The 14705-nt window shown below is 30.9% G+C and overlaps 2 protein-coding genes across 2 annotated transcripts in view; one reads left to right on the top strand and one right to left on the bottom strand.

The window, feature by feature from the left end:
* The window catches only part of Hel25E (ATP-dependent RNA helicase 25E), a 356959-nt gene that overhangs the window by 397 nt on the left and 341857 nt on the right, over positions 1-14705 (top strand). The window lies entirely within an intron of this gene.
* On the bottom strand, positions 630-14685 carry LOC145320049 (uncharacterized). The gene is made up of 12 exons (XM_080162489.1): positions 14661-14685; positions 14167-14517; positions 13040-13162; positions 6127-6196; positions 5713-5943; positions 5269-5463; positions 4867-5111; positions 3028-3135; positions 2357-2548; positions 2062-2216; positions 1668-1817; positions 630-707 (listed from the first exon to the last, which is right to left on the bottom strand). Exons 1-12 carry the CDS (start codon positions 14683-14685, stop codon positions 630-632), a joined length of 1923 nt encoding a protein of 640 aa, XP_080018615.1.

Below are 14705 nucleotides of genomic sequence, written 5' to 3'. Positions count from 1 at the left end.
AATGGGTAGTTTATCTGTGTGTCTGCGTGTAAATCTGAGTCTGTGTTACTCTGGGATTTTAAGGGATAAGACTATGGACGATAAACAGATGTTCATAATACATCCTTTATAATCATAAACTAAACAACCCTATTCTAGATTGAAACTATCGATTGGACTGCTTGTTTAAACCAGCCAATCATGATATCATTAAAGTACCCAAAGTTAATAGGAATGGTATTGTGTACAAATCATTATTTTTTTAGAAAGCTAGTTTTATCCCTGGTAATATTATTATCTAATCAACAGTGACCTGTCACTACCGTACAAAAACCAGTTTATTAAATTCTTAAAATCCATGGATATTAAGATAAGACAATTTGCATTAAATCCCCAATGATGACAAACAAACAAAATGCTTCCTTGGATTAAACACTGCTAGGATAAACCAACTAATCAGGATTTAATAAAAATATTCAACCCTTTTTAAGCCTACAAATAAGAGACTGTTTTTGATACTTTGAGTACAAATATTATCAATAGTCCAATATTCCCAATTCCCCATCCCTTTAACAGAAATATTTTCTTTAGATTTGGCGGTTATATACATAATCCTCGTTGATTTTTCTATGCGGTAGTAATGGTTGACCCTATCTAATCAGCCGGAGCCTGATAATTTCCTGAAAGGGTGAATTCACGAGGGAGCTCAGAGAAAAAACAGCTGAATTCTGAAACAATTGATTAATACATAAAGAAGAAGAAGCTTTTTATAGTGCCTATAAAAATGACGTCAGACTAACATTCAATTTGTCAATTAAAATGTTTACTGCCTGCCATTGGAAATTTAGTCTGTGTATTGACCTATAATTGGTCGTTTATATTGTATGACGACATTTTTTATAGGCAATATTAAGAGCTTCATAGTTTAAGGAACATGCATCTAATATTATCATTTGGTTGCTGCCTTGCTGCAATTGAATTTATATCTTAAAAGTCGGCTACTGATGAATATAAAAATGGCGGTTGTCTGACGCAGATATACGTTGGTAGTTAAAAGCGATTTAAACTGTTCTTTAAATTATAAGCATAAGTCCTTTATTTTCTCTTATTTCCTTCAATTTGTCTGTCATTTTGTTAAAAAAATACCTTGTATTATTATTATTAACCCATAAAATTTCTTTATGATTAGTTATCTTTTCTTATAAGTCTATTATTTGTGAAAATATAAAATAATATAATTACAGTTATAATTTGGAGAAAATAATTAGCAAAAGAAAAGCATTGCATGTTCAACAGACTGTAATTGGTAATTATATAAGAGTAATCAACATTGGTTGGGTATATTTCTTGCAAAGATATAAATGGTGTAAATAATATCTAAATAAAATGATTTTAAGATCCTATATACTAATATTACCGGATGTTGGTGTTCTTCTTTTTAAACAAAAGTTAGTTAAATATAGCAGTTGCTATTATGTATGTACGTAGCCCTGATTGATCTAGGATTCAGATGCACACGGAGATTAAATGTAATTGCTAGTTCTATCCTCCTCCGATTATTGGGGCGAAGCCCCTAAAGGCTTATGTCGAAATAATGTAATAAAAGCATATAAATATATGTACAAGCCATAACATCTAAATGCTTGAAGTTGAACTATAATTAATCAAAGAAGATAATGACTACCGACCTTATGATCAACCTGTTTATTGGTGAGATCCAGCTTCTTATCAATCTTATTTCTAGATGAATCATCAAATATTTTCTTATCCTCTCTGCTAGACTTGTTTCCCTCGGTGTCATCATTCAAATTCTCATTTTCAACGCCAGATGTCTCATTCTTAAAGAATAAATAATATGAATTAATTCTAGTAACAGAATACAATTGCAGCTGCAACATAATCAAGGTACATCTGTCTGTATGATCGTTCATAATTGATAGAAACTTATTGTATATTTTTAAACAAAAGATAAATATTACTTGTTTTAAAAAATATTGAGTTTTTTTTTATGGTTGATAGTATTAAATTAAATGAAAATAATCAATATACTGTTAATTTATTTACTTACAATGATATACTTACTTTATTATCAAATGATGAGCTAAAATCATCAGTGTCCATTTTTAAATCTGCATCACGATCATCAGAAGTATCAAGATTGTTTGAATCAGCTGTGCTTAAAAATCCGCCATTTTTCAACTTCCCGCCAATAATTCGGGATTCTACTTTTTCAGGCTCTAAAACATAAATAATAATTTTAAATGAATTTAAAAGGAGCAGTTTAATGAAAAAGAATTTAATCCAAAATGTGTGACAGATGTTTCTAAACGAGTAAAACTTTTTTTTGTCATTTTTTGCATGAAAATCTTATTTTTACCTGAAGTTTCCAAAGCCAATAATGACTTGATGTTAGCTCTCAAACTTTCTAAAGTTGGAACCTTTGGTGGGGTTAGGAATTGAAGAAGCCCTGCTCCAACTCCCCGGCCAGGTGGCTGGTCAGGACGCTCCTGTGCGGCTCCTTGGGTTGGGTAAAGAAGGTTGAATAGACCACTGCCTCCTACACCATCTTGATTTTGTCAATATTGTAAATAGATAAAAATATATGCCTAATTATTATATAAGCCAAATTTTCTTAATTTGCTTTGTATGCATGAAACTTTTTAAAATCTAATTTCTAATGATTATACAAAAAGCTTGTGTAAGTGTTTATTTGACAATTAAAGCTGGAGGAGAATTGACGAGGAAAAGCATATGTTAATTAAAAATGATTGATAAGTAAAATCCTAACTTTCTAAAAAATCTCTTAAAGTAAGGATTGAAGGAGTTTTTGATTCAGTGAGGGAAGAGACACTTCATTTTTTATTATCAAAATCAAACTTGTAACCCCTTGGCCCTATCCCTACGGGAAACTTTTCCTTAAGACCCATTCTAACCTTTACTTAACCTAACCTAAAATAAGCATCAATAATATGTTTTCTAAGAGTTTGTTTGTGGTACAAATGCGAAATGATGGAAACAGCTAATTTTAATTAAAAATTGACAATCCTTTTTTATTATTAGATGATAAGAAATTGAATAACCCTCCTGTAGTGGGTGTTGCAGTATCTGAACTCCCGTCCTGATCTTGCTGACCAGTTGTACTGCTGGACAGTAAACCTGAATAATTTCACATTTTTACACCATTCTATAGTTTTGAGTATTCTTTGAATAATATTAATACCTGTATGTGAGGTCTTTCACTTGCCAAATAACTTTTCAACACTGCAATTTTATTACTGATGCGCAAATTGTGGTCATAATTGACCTATATTGGCATGACAAAGACTGATTAGCCTGGGATTTAAAGGCAATGACCGAAAAAATGATAAACATAATGATACATTAAATTAACCCTTCTGTAGATTAAAATTAGTGTTTCAAACGTTTAAACACTTAACTTAGTGAATCAATCAATCAAAATTCATTTAAGTCGCCAAAGTTGTTAAGCTAATGAATAAGAAAACGTTATTATAAAACTTTGGGGACTAGAGTAATAAACAGCTTAATGTCCCCTCCCTCCCTGATAATTCATAGTGTGGGTTGTTTCATTGATCCATAAATATTTGTGAGACACCCAGCTGTTTTGTCTTGATTGGAACTTATTTTTGGGAAACCCTGTAAGTGCAATATTGTCTGAATTGGGTCTTATTGTTCTTCAGATATTTGCAGACTATGCAATTTTTTAGTGTTCCCATGTATAGTTAAGAAAATAAGTAGAAATTTAATTTATGAAAAGACATGATTCTATCAAAGTGTTTTGGCACTAATTTATCAATCAAATAGAGAAAGGTATATAAACTTTCAAGGCTATATTATTTTAAACTTTGACCTGTTAATGGTTTTATTCTTTATTAAATGAATTAATAATACTTTAGCTTTCTTCAATTTTGGTAGATTTATATGGACAACAATTTTCTAACAAGACAATTGCCTCTCATAAATTGTGTTTTCATAATGTCACCCATTTTTTTTAACAAACATACCTATCTACTTAAAGAGAAAACCTAAATTAATGTTAGTTTAATGGTAAGTCCATTACTTGATTACAATTTAGATTCATGTGATATAATGTTTATAATCATTGTCGTCAAACATACACTGGGAATCTTACTGTCTTACCTATGTACTCAACAATGCTATATTTGCATAACATAAACTATAAGAAATTACTGCTTGCAAAAGTAACTAAGTTGTTCTTTGTCGCAGCACAGACAAGTAACACTTTGATTACAGGACCTTTGTATCTTCCTATTTTAACCATCCATGTTACTTAGATGACCTAGAAGTTTTAGGATAATCCTGCCTAAGCTCGAAAACCTAACAACGTGAACATGCTAAATTTGAGCAATATTTTCTGTTGTAATATAAGAATATAAACTCAATTATTTTACAACCTCAACAAGGTTCTGGCACTCTACATCTTATTTATGAAAAAATGGAAAGATTAAAGTAAATACAAGTCAACAAAGTACTAGAATAACAATAACAATTACCTGTAGCAAAATAATATATTAAAAAATAGTAGAAGCATTTATATTATTCTTTAAGGTTTTCAATTTTATTTTTAAAAAGAATAATTAAATATTTTTTTAGGAGGATAATTTTTTTCTAGGACAATTTCTCTTGGGATGATTAAGGGCGTCACCCTCCCGCAAAAAAGATAGACTTGTGAGCAGCTAAATTGTTAACGAGAACCATATCGATTTAGAGGTTGGCAAGATCCTTCAGTACAGACAGACCTCCTGATACTTTTATATGATGGTGACTTTTAGGTAATTAGGAATTAGAGTTGATGATTTATGCAGATGTTATAGTTATAGAGAGGCTGCGGTACTAAAAATTGTATACCTAAAATAGAATTTATGGGATCGCCAGGTATAATTCTTGACAGCGAATATCCTTCAGTTGTAACCGCTACATTTGCCCGGGTACTATCCTTGTTCTCCTTATTTGCATCAATATCAATGCTCTTTTTGCGGGGTTTCTCTTTCTTTTCTTTGTCACTCTCGTGCTCATTATTTTCTTTATCTTTGTTTTTATTTTCGGGGATTTCTTTCTCAAATTTATCTTTAGGTGTTTCTTCGGGTAAATCTATGTTTTTATGACACTTAACATTTTTCTTAAAAATTAAAATATGATTTATTATTCAACCCCTAGATTCCAATGACTTTTTCTTACTTTTTAAATATTTTTAATTTCCTTACATATATAATAGCTGAATTTAAACAGTTAAAAAATGTTAGCATTCCTTCAAAATGAACATCACCAAATTCTTTACTTAGTTCCTTTTCAATGAGAGTTCTGAGAGCTTCTCTAAAATCAGGATCAATATTTTCAGCTGTTAGTCTGAGAGCAATGGGATCGAGCAGATGTTTATCTTGATCATCAATTTCTTCATGTGACTCATTTAGGTCTGTTTCTTCTTTACTTTCTTTTGGTTCATCACTAAAATATAAATATCAAATTTTGTAACATTTACATATATTCTTTAAGTATACAACTACTTACAGAAATCAAATCTATCAAACACAATTTATTTAAGTAATGAATCTAAATTTTATTGATTGGCTTACAGTAGACTTTACAAAAAAATCAGCTTTATGTCGTTGATAGAAGCCGAGAAAATGACGTTTCCCCTTTCTCCATAACAAACAGATAGAATATAGAATTTTTTGTGTCAAAAAAGAACTGTACCTTATTGTTTGAGAATCCTCAGAATTTTTCTTTGTATCCTTTTTCTTTCTCCTATTCTTATTTTCCAGTGCCAGCCGAAGCAGCTTTAATTCTGGAATAGAATCATAATGGCTGCTGCCAGCTCCAGGTGACAGCTGCTGCTGGCTGCTAGCTCCAGGTGACGACTGCAGCCGGCCGCTAACTCCAGACGGTTGCTGTTGACCAGATCTTAGGTCTGCCTGTTGATTTAACCTATGTAAAAATGTTCATTAAAACTATTTTATAGGATCTAATGGTTTTGTATAAAACTTCGTTTCCCTGACTTTTTATAAATATGTTATTGTATTTATTTAAGTAGCAATTTTATTTTTTTCCCAACAAATTGTATTTTTTTAGATTAAGTAATGAACATTATAATTTTATTTTTTGTATTACCTTAGTGTTAGACTAGGGTCTTCATTGGCATTGGCTGTAGGGCCGTGGTAGCCTAGTCCCGCAAAAACATCTAAATTAAAAGATTTTTAAAGATATGCTTTAAAATTTCTTATCGGCACTAAGTAGTAATATCTTTTACAGATTTTGTGATCTAACAGCAGATTTCGGTGGTAAATTTTTTTCAAAGCTTATCTATAATTAGGGTCGGTTCGTCCGTTTGTTTGTCAGTAACGGATAGCTCCTATGGATAAACAAGGCATGTTAGAATTGTCCTATATATTTCAAACATTGTATTATGATTCCTGTAACAAAAGGTTCGATTTAAAAAATAATTTTAAATAAAAATTCTTATGGCTATTTTATTTATGGATCGGTCTGTAGATTTATTGGTCAGTTGGTGAAGTAAAAAAGGTGATAAACTTAATAACCTAAAAATCCATATGGTAGTTGGTTACTTTGAGGCTATCTGTTTGAGAGGGGGAAATTTCCACCAAAAAATGAATATAGAATCAAGAAATGTAATAATTGAGAGGAATAGAATATGATGAATTAATTTAATTTTCTCAAAAACATTGCTTGCTTGAAATCCTCTATTAATCTATTTTAGTTCAATAAAAATCTAAGCTTAATTATGAGCATGTTTTTATTCGAGATATAAAACCACACTCTTTCAAAATTTCTTCTAAAAAAATTAATAACCCACCCCATCAAAAAAAGTTGTGTTGAAAAGATGTGTAAAGAAAAAAAAAAGAGTGTGACAATAAAACAATTTTCACTTAATACTCAAGAGAGTTGCAAGGATTTCTATTCAGGTGACCTTCAGCAGTTTAGCGCATATCAATATTGGCCTAATCACCACGTCATAATAAGGACGTTATAATTATACCAATTGTGACATTTAAATGAAATGTGGAAATGACATGGCCTATTAGTTGCATTCACTTTTAGACACACAGATAAAGTAAGTGCAATAAAACAATTGTTAGCTGAAAACTTCTATACATTTTAGGCTCTAAGATGATGAATTGACGTTGCTTCAAATTCAGTCTTTGACAGCTTTAAAATATGGGAGGAGAGATTATATAGAAAAATATTAATTAAAGATCTAATATCCTTCATCTCAGTAAACTAGTTCTTTTTTCATTTACAATTATAATTTTTACTTTTCAGTAAATACTTTAAAAATTGATTATTATTGCTAACTACACCTGCATGTTAACAATAATGTAAGTATCCAGACTTACTCAATAATCTCCCTTCTTACGCTTCCAAAGGGATGTTGCTTTAACGTATTACGTTTGAAAAAATTCAACATAAAGTTAGACTTCTAGTTCAAATCTACATATGTTGACTTAAATTTTTCAGTCGCAATACAATCATACAACTTCTTCCTAGTTGTGTATGATAAATTATTAAGTAAGTTTGGGCGGGTTCATATCGGAATTTGACGAAGAGGGGATATGCCACAGATAAAATGTACTTATAAAAAAAATTTCTGACTGAAAAAGAATTTTTTATAAAATTGAGTTTTAGAATGTGACCACTTAAAAATGTATTTCATTACTTAAAATATGCAATGACGACATTCATATCAAGTCCTCTCCCCTTATTATCTCAGTTCCTATTAGAGTTAGAGAACTAAAAAAATTTGTGCATTTCCACAGTTTGATAATGATTTTCCGACAATAAGTCTCAACCTATTTCATAACTAATTAAGTCCAAACCAAAGAATTTCTATGATCGATGTTTAGTCCACCTTTCTTAATGATCTTGACAGAGAATGAGAAGACAATTATAAGTTGTTACATGATAAAACTTTTCAACAAGTTTAACTTTACAATAGGTTTCCCTTCACAAGCAAAAGTTGCCAACTTAGTCTTGGACAAACCATTGCTTTTGGCATCACATACAATTATCATTTTTTCTATAGGTCAATATGTCCATCTAAATTTTTGTGGGGAGCTCATTTAACTTGAAGATAAAGTGATTACTCTTTTTAAAACATAGATTGTCCATCCAATCATTAATGTAACTTTGGTGGAAATCAGATTTGTATTAGGATAAGTAAACTAATAAGTTTTTTGAATGGTCATGTGCTCCAAACCTGACTTTGTACAGCAGATTGATTGACAACTTACCTTACATCAAATAATCTTATTTTTATAATTAAATAATCACTACTTATCTTATAGGCATAATTATAAACTAATTAATAACAAAAGACAAAATATAAGATAGCTACACGGTTTAAGGATTGCAGGGAGGCTGTATATTTATCCTTGTATAATTTTGACTAATTTAAATGGTAAAGTAACTATTAAAATTTACTTTTCATAAAAACTTTGTAAAATATAATAAGGGAAATTGTATAATTGTCTGATATTTTGTCATTAAAATTAATACGATACTTAAATATCAAAGGAGCTTAATCCTCCTTTATAATAATCTGAAGTATTAATTATGACAATTAATATAAATCCTGTTTTTGCTGAGATATATTTTCTTGATAATATTACTTTTCACTATTATATACTTAAATAAATCAATCATATTTCAAACAACATAATGTAATAAGATAAATTAAAAAAGGTTTAGACAATCCATTTGAATTTAATTCATGTCTTATTATATGAAGTAGTAAGGTTTTTATTGTATGATCTCTATGATCTATAGATCTCAGATTTTACTTGTTTAAGTAGGTGGTAATTTCCAAAGAAGCTTTACAAATGGGGTGGTTTTAGGCTTTTTTTATGAACTCCCATAGAGGCTAGGGGCATTGCAACTAGTACTATTGTAAACTGTTTCAAATATAAAGTAACAAGTTAACACTTAAGTGTGCCTCTCCATTTACTTAGTTTTTAATTTTTACAACATTTAATCATAGGTAAAGGTAAAGTGAGCAAGATTATAGGGGAACATCTAATCATCATTTGTAAGTTTCAGGGCCAGAGATACCTATTTTATGAATCAGCTGGATATGAGAAATTGTCCAATGAAAGAAAATAGTTCAGTGACTTGAATTAAGGCTTATATTATATGAACAAAAAATTAGCAGGTTTCACAGTTCAACATCATTTCTTACTAAAGCAACTGTTATGTCTAATTTAATCGGTACAATCTTGTTTTTTAGTCTAAATAACTCTACTAGATCTCAGCTATAGGCCAGTCTCCTATTGGTATAAGAAAATTCTGGGTTGGTAACCTTGTTGACATCTGCTGTTTTTCCACGTGATAATGATTGGACGAAATAATTCCATTCTCAATAGCTTTCACAGTATTTAATTTCATTGGGGACTTCTTTATATGTGAGAGTGCATTGACATTTTTACAATACAAATATTAATAATTTCTTCTTTTCAAATCAATATATCTATATGTTTATAGTAAAGCTATTCTACAAGTATTAGAGTCTGTAATTGTCATTTAATATTAATAAGATGACTAGAATTTGAAATGGTAAAAATAGTAAAGAAGAGGTCTTATAGTAAAGGAGATAATAAATTTTTTAATTATTAATGTTTTGATTTTTTCATTTTAGGCTTTTATTTACAATTTAAAGTTACAAGAGCCTTAAAATTTAAAATATAAAGGCATATTGTATAACATTTAACGTTAATTTGACTTTAGCAAAGCTGTTGTTTTAAATATTTCAAAATTTAGCTGTTTTATAGTTCAGAATACAAGATAAAATTTGCAATTTTAAAGTATTGTATAGTGTATACGCATTATTTTTAAAAGCGAAGCTTTCCTATAATTAGGGTCGGTTCGTACGTCCGTCTGTAACGGTTAGCTCAATTCGTTTATTTAGACATGTTAGAATTGTACTATCGATTTTAAACTTTTTATGATGATTCTTAAAACATTTAGGTACAATTTAGATGGCGTAGCCAATCTATAATCGTTTCCAGAATGTCCTTACGTCCATTTTAAATATGTTGATTTTTAACTTTTTTAACAATAAATTTTTATATGATAAAATTATCCGATTCCAACGACAACAAAGTCAATAAGCGAAGCATCTCTATAACCAAATTATAAAAATGTAGTATATACTTAAACATTATCCTGTATCTAAGCACATTTTCAACGAATTTACTTAAAATTTTGTTTTGACTTTTATACATTTATATTCTGATAATTCAGTTCTGACACTCTACAAGTGATAATAACCGTTTGTCCTACTGTTTTAGAGCTTCGCTTTCATGGATGTTGTCATCCTTGTTTTTGTTGGGGTTATCCATATTTTACACAAAATTTTACAATTATATAATTTTTTTATGTAATTTTTTTTATTTAATTGTAGAGGGAAAATTCTAAATTCTATTACTTGATTAATCCCCCAGATCTTTAGTAGTGAAGCTACTCTATAATTTGAAATGTCCGTCTGTATGACTGTATGTATGTCTGAAACGTTTTGGGGGAAACGTGATTTTCTCAGCTCCTACAAAAGATAGAAGGCTTAAATTTTTTGTCAACATTCCCATCAATAAGAAGCATAATTAAGTGTGACACATCGTTAGCGGTCGGACTGCTTTTGAGCAGCTTTTTAGCCGCTTTTAATTTTCAAAACTGATTTTCTTGGCTCCTGTAATTGAGAGAAGGCTGAAACTTCGTGTCAACATTTCCATAAATATGGAGCAAAATTATGCATAAAACATCAATAGCGGTTGGACTGCTTTTAAGCAGCTTTTTGGCCGCTTTTATTTTCAAAAATTATTTGGTCGGCACCTGTAAAAGAGAGAAGGCTGAAACTTCTTGTCAACAATCTTATTGATATGAAACATTACAAAGTACAAAACATCAATAGCGGTCAGACTGCTTTTAAGCAGCTTTTTAGCCGCTTTTATTTTTCAAAACTGATTTGCTCGGCTCCTGTAAAAGATAAAAGGCTGAAACTTCTTGTCAACATTCCTATTAATATGGAGCATAATTAAGTATGAAACATCAATAGCGGTCGGACTGCTTTTAAGCAGCTTAGAGCCGCTTTTATTTTTCAAAACTGATTTGGTCGGCACCTTTAAAAGAGAAAAGGCTGTAACTTCTTGTCAACAATCTTATTGATATGAAGCATTACTAAGTATAAAACATCAATAGCGGTCAGACTGCTTTTAAACAGCTTTTTAGCCGCTTTTATTTTTCAAAACTGATTTGCTCGGCTCCTGTAAAAGATAGAAGGCTGAAACTTCTTGTCAACATTCCCAACAATGTGAATCATAATTAAGTATTCATCATCAATAGCGGTCAGACTGCTTCTAAACAGCTCTTTAACCGCTGTTACTTTTTGCAACAGATTTTCTCGGCTCCTATCCTTGGAAGTCTGATTGATTTTAAGCTGCTTTTCTTTTTCAGATATAAACCTTAATTTTTCAAAGTTTCAAGATTTTAAGTTTTTGCATATTTATTTGCATATTTTTCTCTTCCTTTTCTTTGTCATGATAACAGTTAATCAGCTCTATAAATTACTTTGTCTGTTTGTCTATTTTATTATAGATTTTGTGCTTCGCTACTTATGGATGTTGTCATCCTTGTTTTTTTTTATAGATAGTTAACGAATAGAAAGTTCAGAAAATTATTTTTATATGTATTAAGTAGGACTATAACATCTGCCCTAGCATAAAGTAAAGCATATAAGAATTTCTTCTTGAAATTATATTTTTCATATGGTTCAAAACTCGCATTAAACAAAAAAGGAATAAATTTTTAGAAATAAAGTTAATTTTCAATCTCAGTCTTTTTATACATTTATATGGCGGCAAAAAGAACATTTAGAGGTAAAATATTTCTTTTAGATAAAATATCTCTTTCTCATTGAAGTATAAATCACAGCTTAAGCAAATACTAAATTTACATAGAAATTAAACTCAAATAAATTAAATCAATTTACATTGGAATTATATCAAATTAAAATTACAATTTAGCTGCACCACCGATTTATTTCGGTACATTGACTTTCAATATTTAATTTAAAACCTTTGAAATTTCATAATATTTAAAGTTGATAATCCTTAGATAATTTTGGAACATTTATTTTAGACCACACGCCTCGAATGTATCATAATATCACAGTCTCTAGGCAGTTTCCTTCTCTACGCACTTTCTCTGAGGTGGATTCTTTAAAAAAAATAGGGGTCGGTGCATCGCTTATGAGGCAAAATTATTTTAATGTGAAAATCCTCCAAAATCACATAAAAAATCTACTAAAATGAAATAAAATCATGGAAGGGTTATTAACTTAGATTTTATTTAGTCTTTGTAGATTTTTTTTTTATTTTAAAGGATTTTTCATGAAAACAATTTTGCCTCACCAGCGATGCAGTGAACCTATTTTTTTCAAGAATCCACCTCTGTTCCATAGTAACCTATACACACGTAAAGCCCAGATAATTTCCTATACTTTCTAAAAGCTATGTCAATGATTAACTAGGTATAATTTTTGAGAAAGCCCAATCTGTCCCGATTTTGTATCACTTTGAAAAGTGCGATTCCAGTTACGTCATATACGTTTCGGGAAAGAAAAAGGGAAGGGAGAAAGAAAATCTCTTCAAAAGAGATGGGAGAAAAGGGAATAGATTTTCTTCCCCCCTTCCCTTTTTATATGACGTCACAGGAATCGCACTTTTTAAAAGTGATACAAAATCGGGACAGATTGGGCTTTCTCATAATTTTTGTTTTTTACATCATGGGTGTAATAGGGTTGCCGTACCCCCAACCTCCTCCTCCTGTTGCCAATGACTGATTTTCTAGCATTGAGAAGCAGCTTATAGTGCCTATAAAAAATGACGCCATAAAATACAAATGACCAGTATAAATCGGACCATTGGTCAATCACAATGTATACTGGCCTATGATTAGTCTTTAGTATTGTATGACGTATTTTTTAAAGCCACTATAAGCTTCTTTTAGTATTGCGTACCTGGAAATCTCAAAAAATCAGTTAGGAATTTTCTTGGTGTTATTCCAATGGTTGGGGCTGTTCCAGGTATAAGAATATTCCCTCCAGTCAGAGTTGCCTTGATCTCTCCAACAGACGGCAAGCCTATAACATAAAGTAGTAAGGTTTATTGTCAAAAACAAAGATATCTATAGAATATGAACAATAAAGTAACAGGATGTCTATCTGTCTGTACCGAGAGATCTCGCTAACCGCTGAACCGATCGGGTTCTCCTTTACAGGGTAGCATCTCATAGGTCCTAAGAAGGTTGATAACTATTTTGGGGGAAGGTACCACCACCCTCCCAAGAGAAATCGCCCCTAGAAAAAATACCCCACCCCAAAAAAATTTAATTTATCTAAAAATAAAAATGAGGGGGCGTCAGCCCTTCCCCCCTTAAAAAAATTTAATTTCCTCCCAAAAAAATTTCCCCCTCCCCCCCTCAAAATTTTTCTTCTTAAATCTGAAATAAATAATGGTTATCAAATTCAACCCCCCCCCTAAAGTGCCTCTAGAGGCCTCTAGGGATGTAGCCTCTAGTTGTAAATATTACAGCAAGTATTTGTTAATGTACATTAACAAGATGCCAAAATGTTATTGATTTTGATACTTTTATTTGGTGAAATTGTTAGCGAAAACATGCTAATAATCAATTGAATGAGTATCTCCATCACTTTTTCTTATTTTGTTACCTCTTCAATTACCTCATAAGAGCGAGGTTGCTATCCAAGACAGTTTAAGGGTAGGTTCAATAACTAAAGAGAGGCTATTCTATACTTTCCCGTCCAAATACGCCTAGTATTAGGTTAAGAAACTACCAACAGACATCCAACTCTTTAATTACACGGCCATTTTCTGGAAGTCCCTACTGTGCACGGTAATGAGTTGTCCTAAGAAATTCCCCCTACTCTAATCATTATTGTCGCGCATCTAAGATAGCAGCAATCAGAACCATTGTAACGTTTTTAGTTATGACGCAGCGATGCTTTATGTGTTGAGGTATGGTCGCGGGCATTTCTTATTTTGATTGTTTGTCAATTCTTTCCTTTATTATAAGCGAATCCAAAATCTAAAATTAAAAAAAAATGGAACATAAATAAAATATTACCTGGTATTTTAAAGTTATCAATATCTTTTTCTAATCCATGTTTGAGATTAATCAATGTTTCAGCCAGAGTTGGAACTAAAGTATTTGTTTCTTTATCCACACCGTGCACTTCATTAGATGCAGCTAAATTGGGCTTAGTGTCTAGTATCAATGGCTTTTTTGTTGGCTTTCTTGGCGAATCTTTGTCGTGATCATTGCTGTTTCCATGTAAATCTTCATCATTCAATGAATCATAGATGTATAGATCTGTAGATTCTGTAGTTAAATCATAGATATCAATAAAATCAACTTTCTCATTGATATCACTAGTGTTATCTTGTCCATTAGAAACTGTTGGCTTTTCTGTGGTATCTTAAAAATTTGCTGGATTTTTTTTAGAAATACAAGGGCGTCTACTCGATTTAGGTCAGATGAGACGGGGTGGGGGGTATACAAAGTATCTAAACTTTTCAACAAAATGTTTATACGCGATATTTTTCTGGATTTATTCATACTGTAGATGTTGGAAACTAATGCCATTACTTTTGCTCTGACGGAGT

Source organism: Acartia tonsa, chromosome 5, assembly GCF_053477335.1.
Source record: "Acartia tonsa isolate MP-2025a chromosome 5, ASM5347733v1, whole genome shotgun sequence".
Lineage (NCBI taxonomy): Eukaryota > Metazoa > Arthropoda > Copepoda > Calanoida > Acartiidae > Acartia > Acartia tonsa.
The sequence above is the reverse complement of the archived record's forward strand: the minus strand, read 5'-3'. Positions and strand labels throughout refer to the sequence as shown.

Bases quoted from the DNA above. Each gene is read 5' to 3' on its own strand.
- LOC145320049 (XM_080162489.1), bottom strand. From the start codon at position 14,685: ATGGCATTAGTTTCCAACATCTACA. The intron at 5,112-5,268 runs AGGAATGCTAAC...TCATAAAAACAT, and splicing joins TTTGGTGATGTTCATTTTGA to AGATTTACCCGAAGAAACAC. The intron at 708-1,667 runs GTCGGTAGTCAT...CAATTGTTTCAG, and splicing joins ATAAACAGGTTGATCATAAG to AATTCAGCTGTTTTTTCTCT.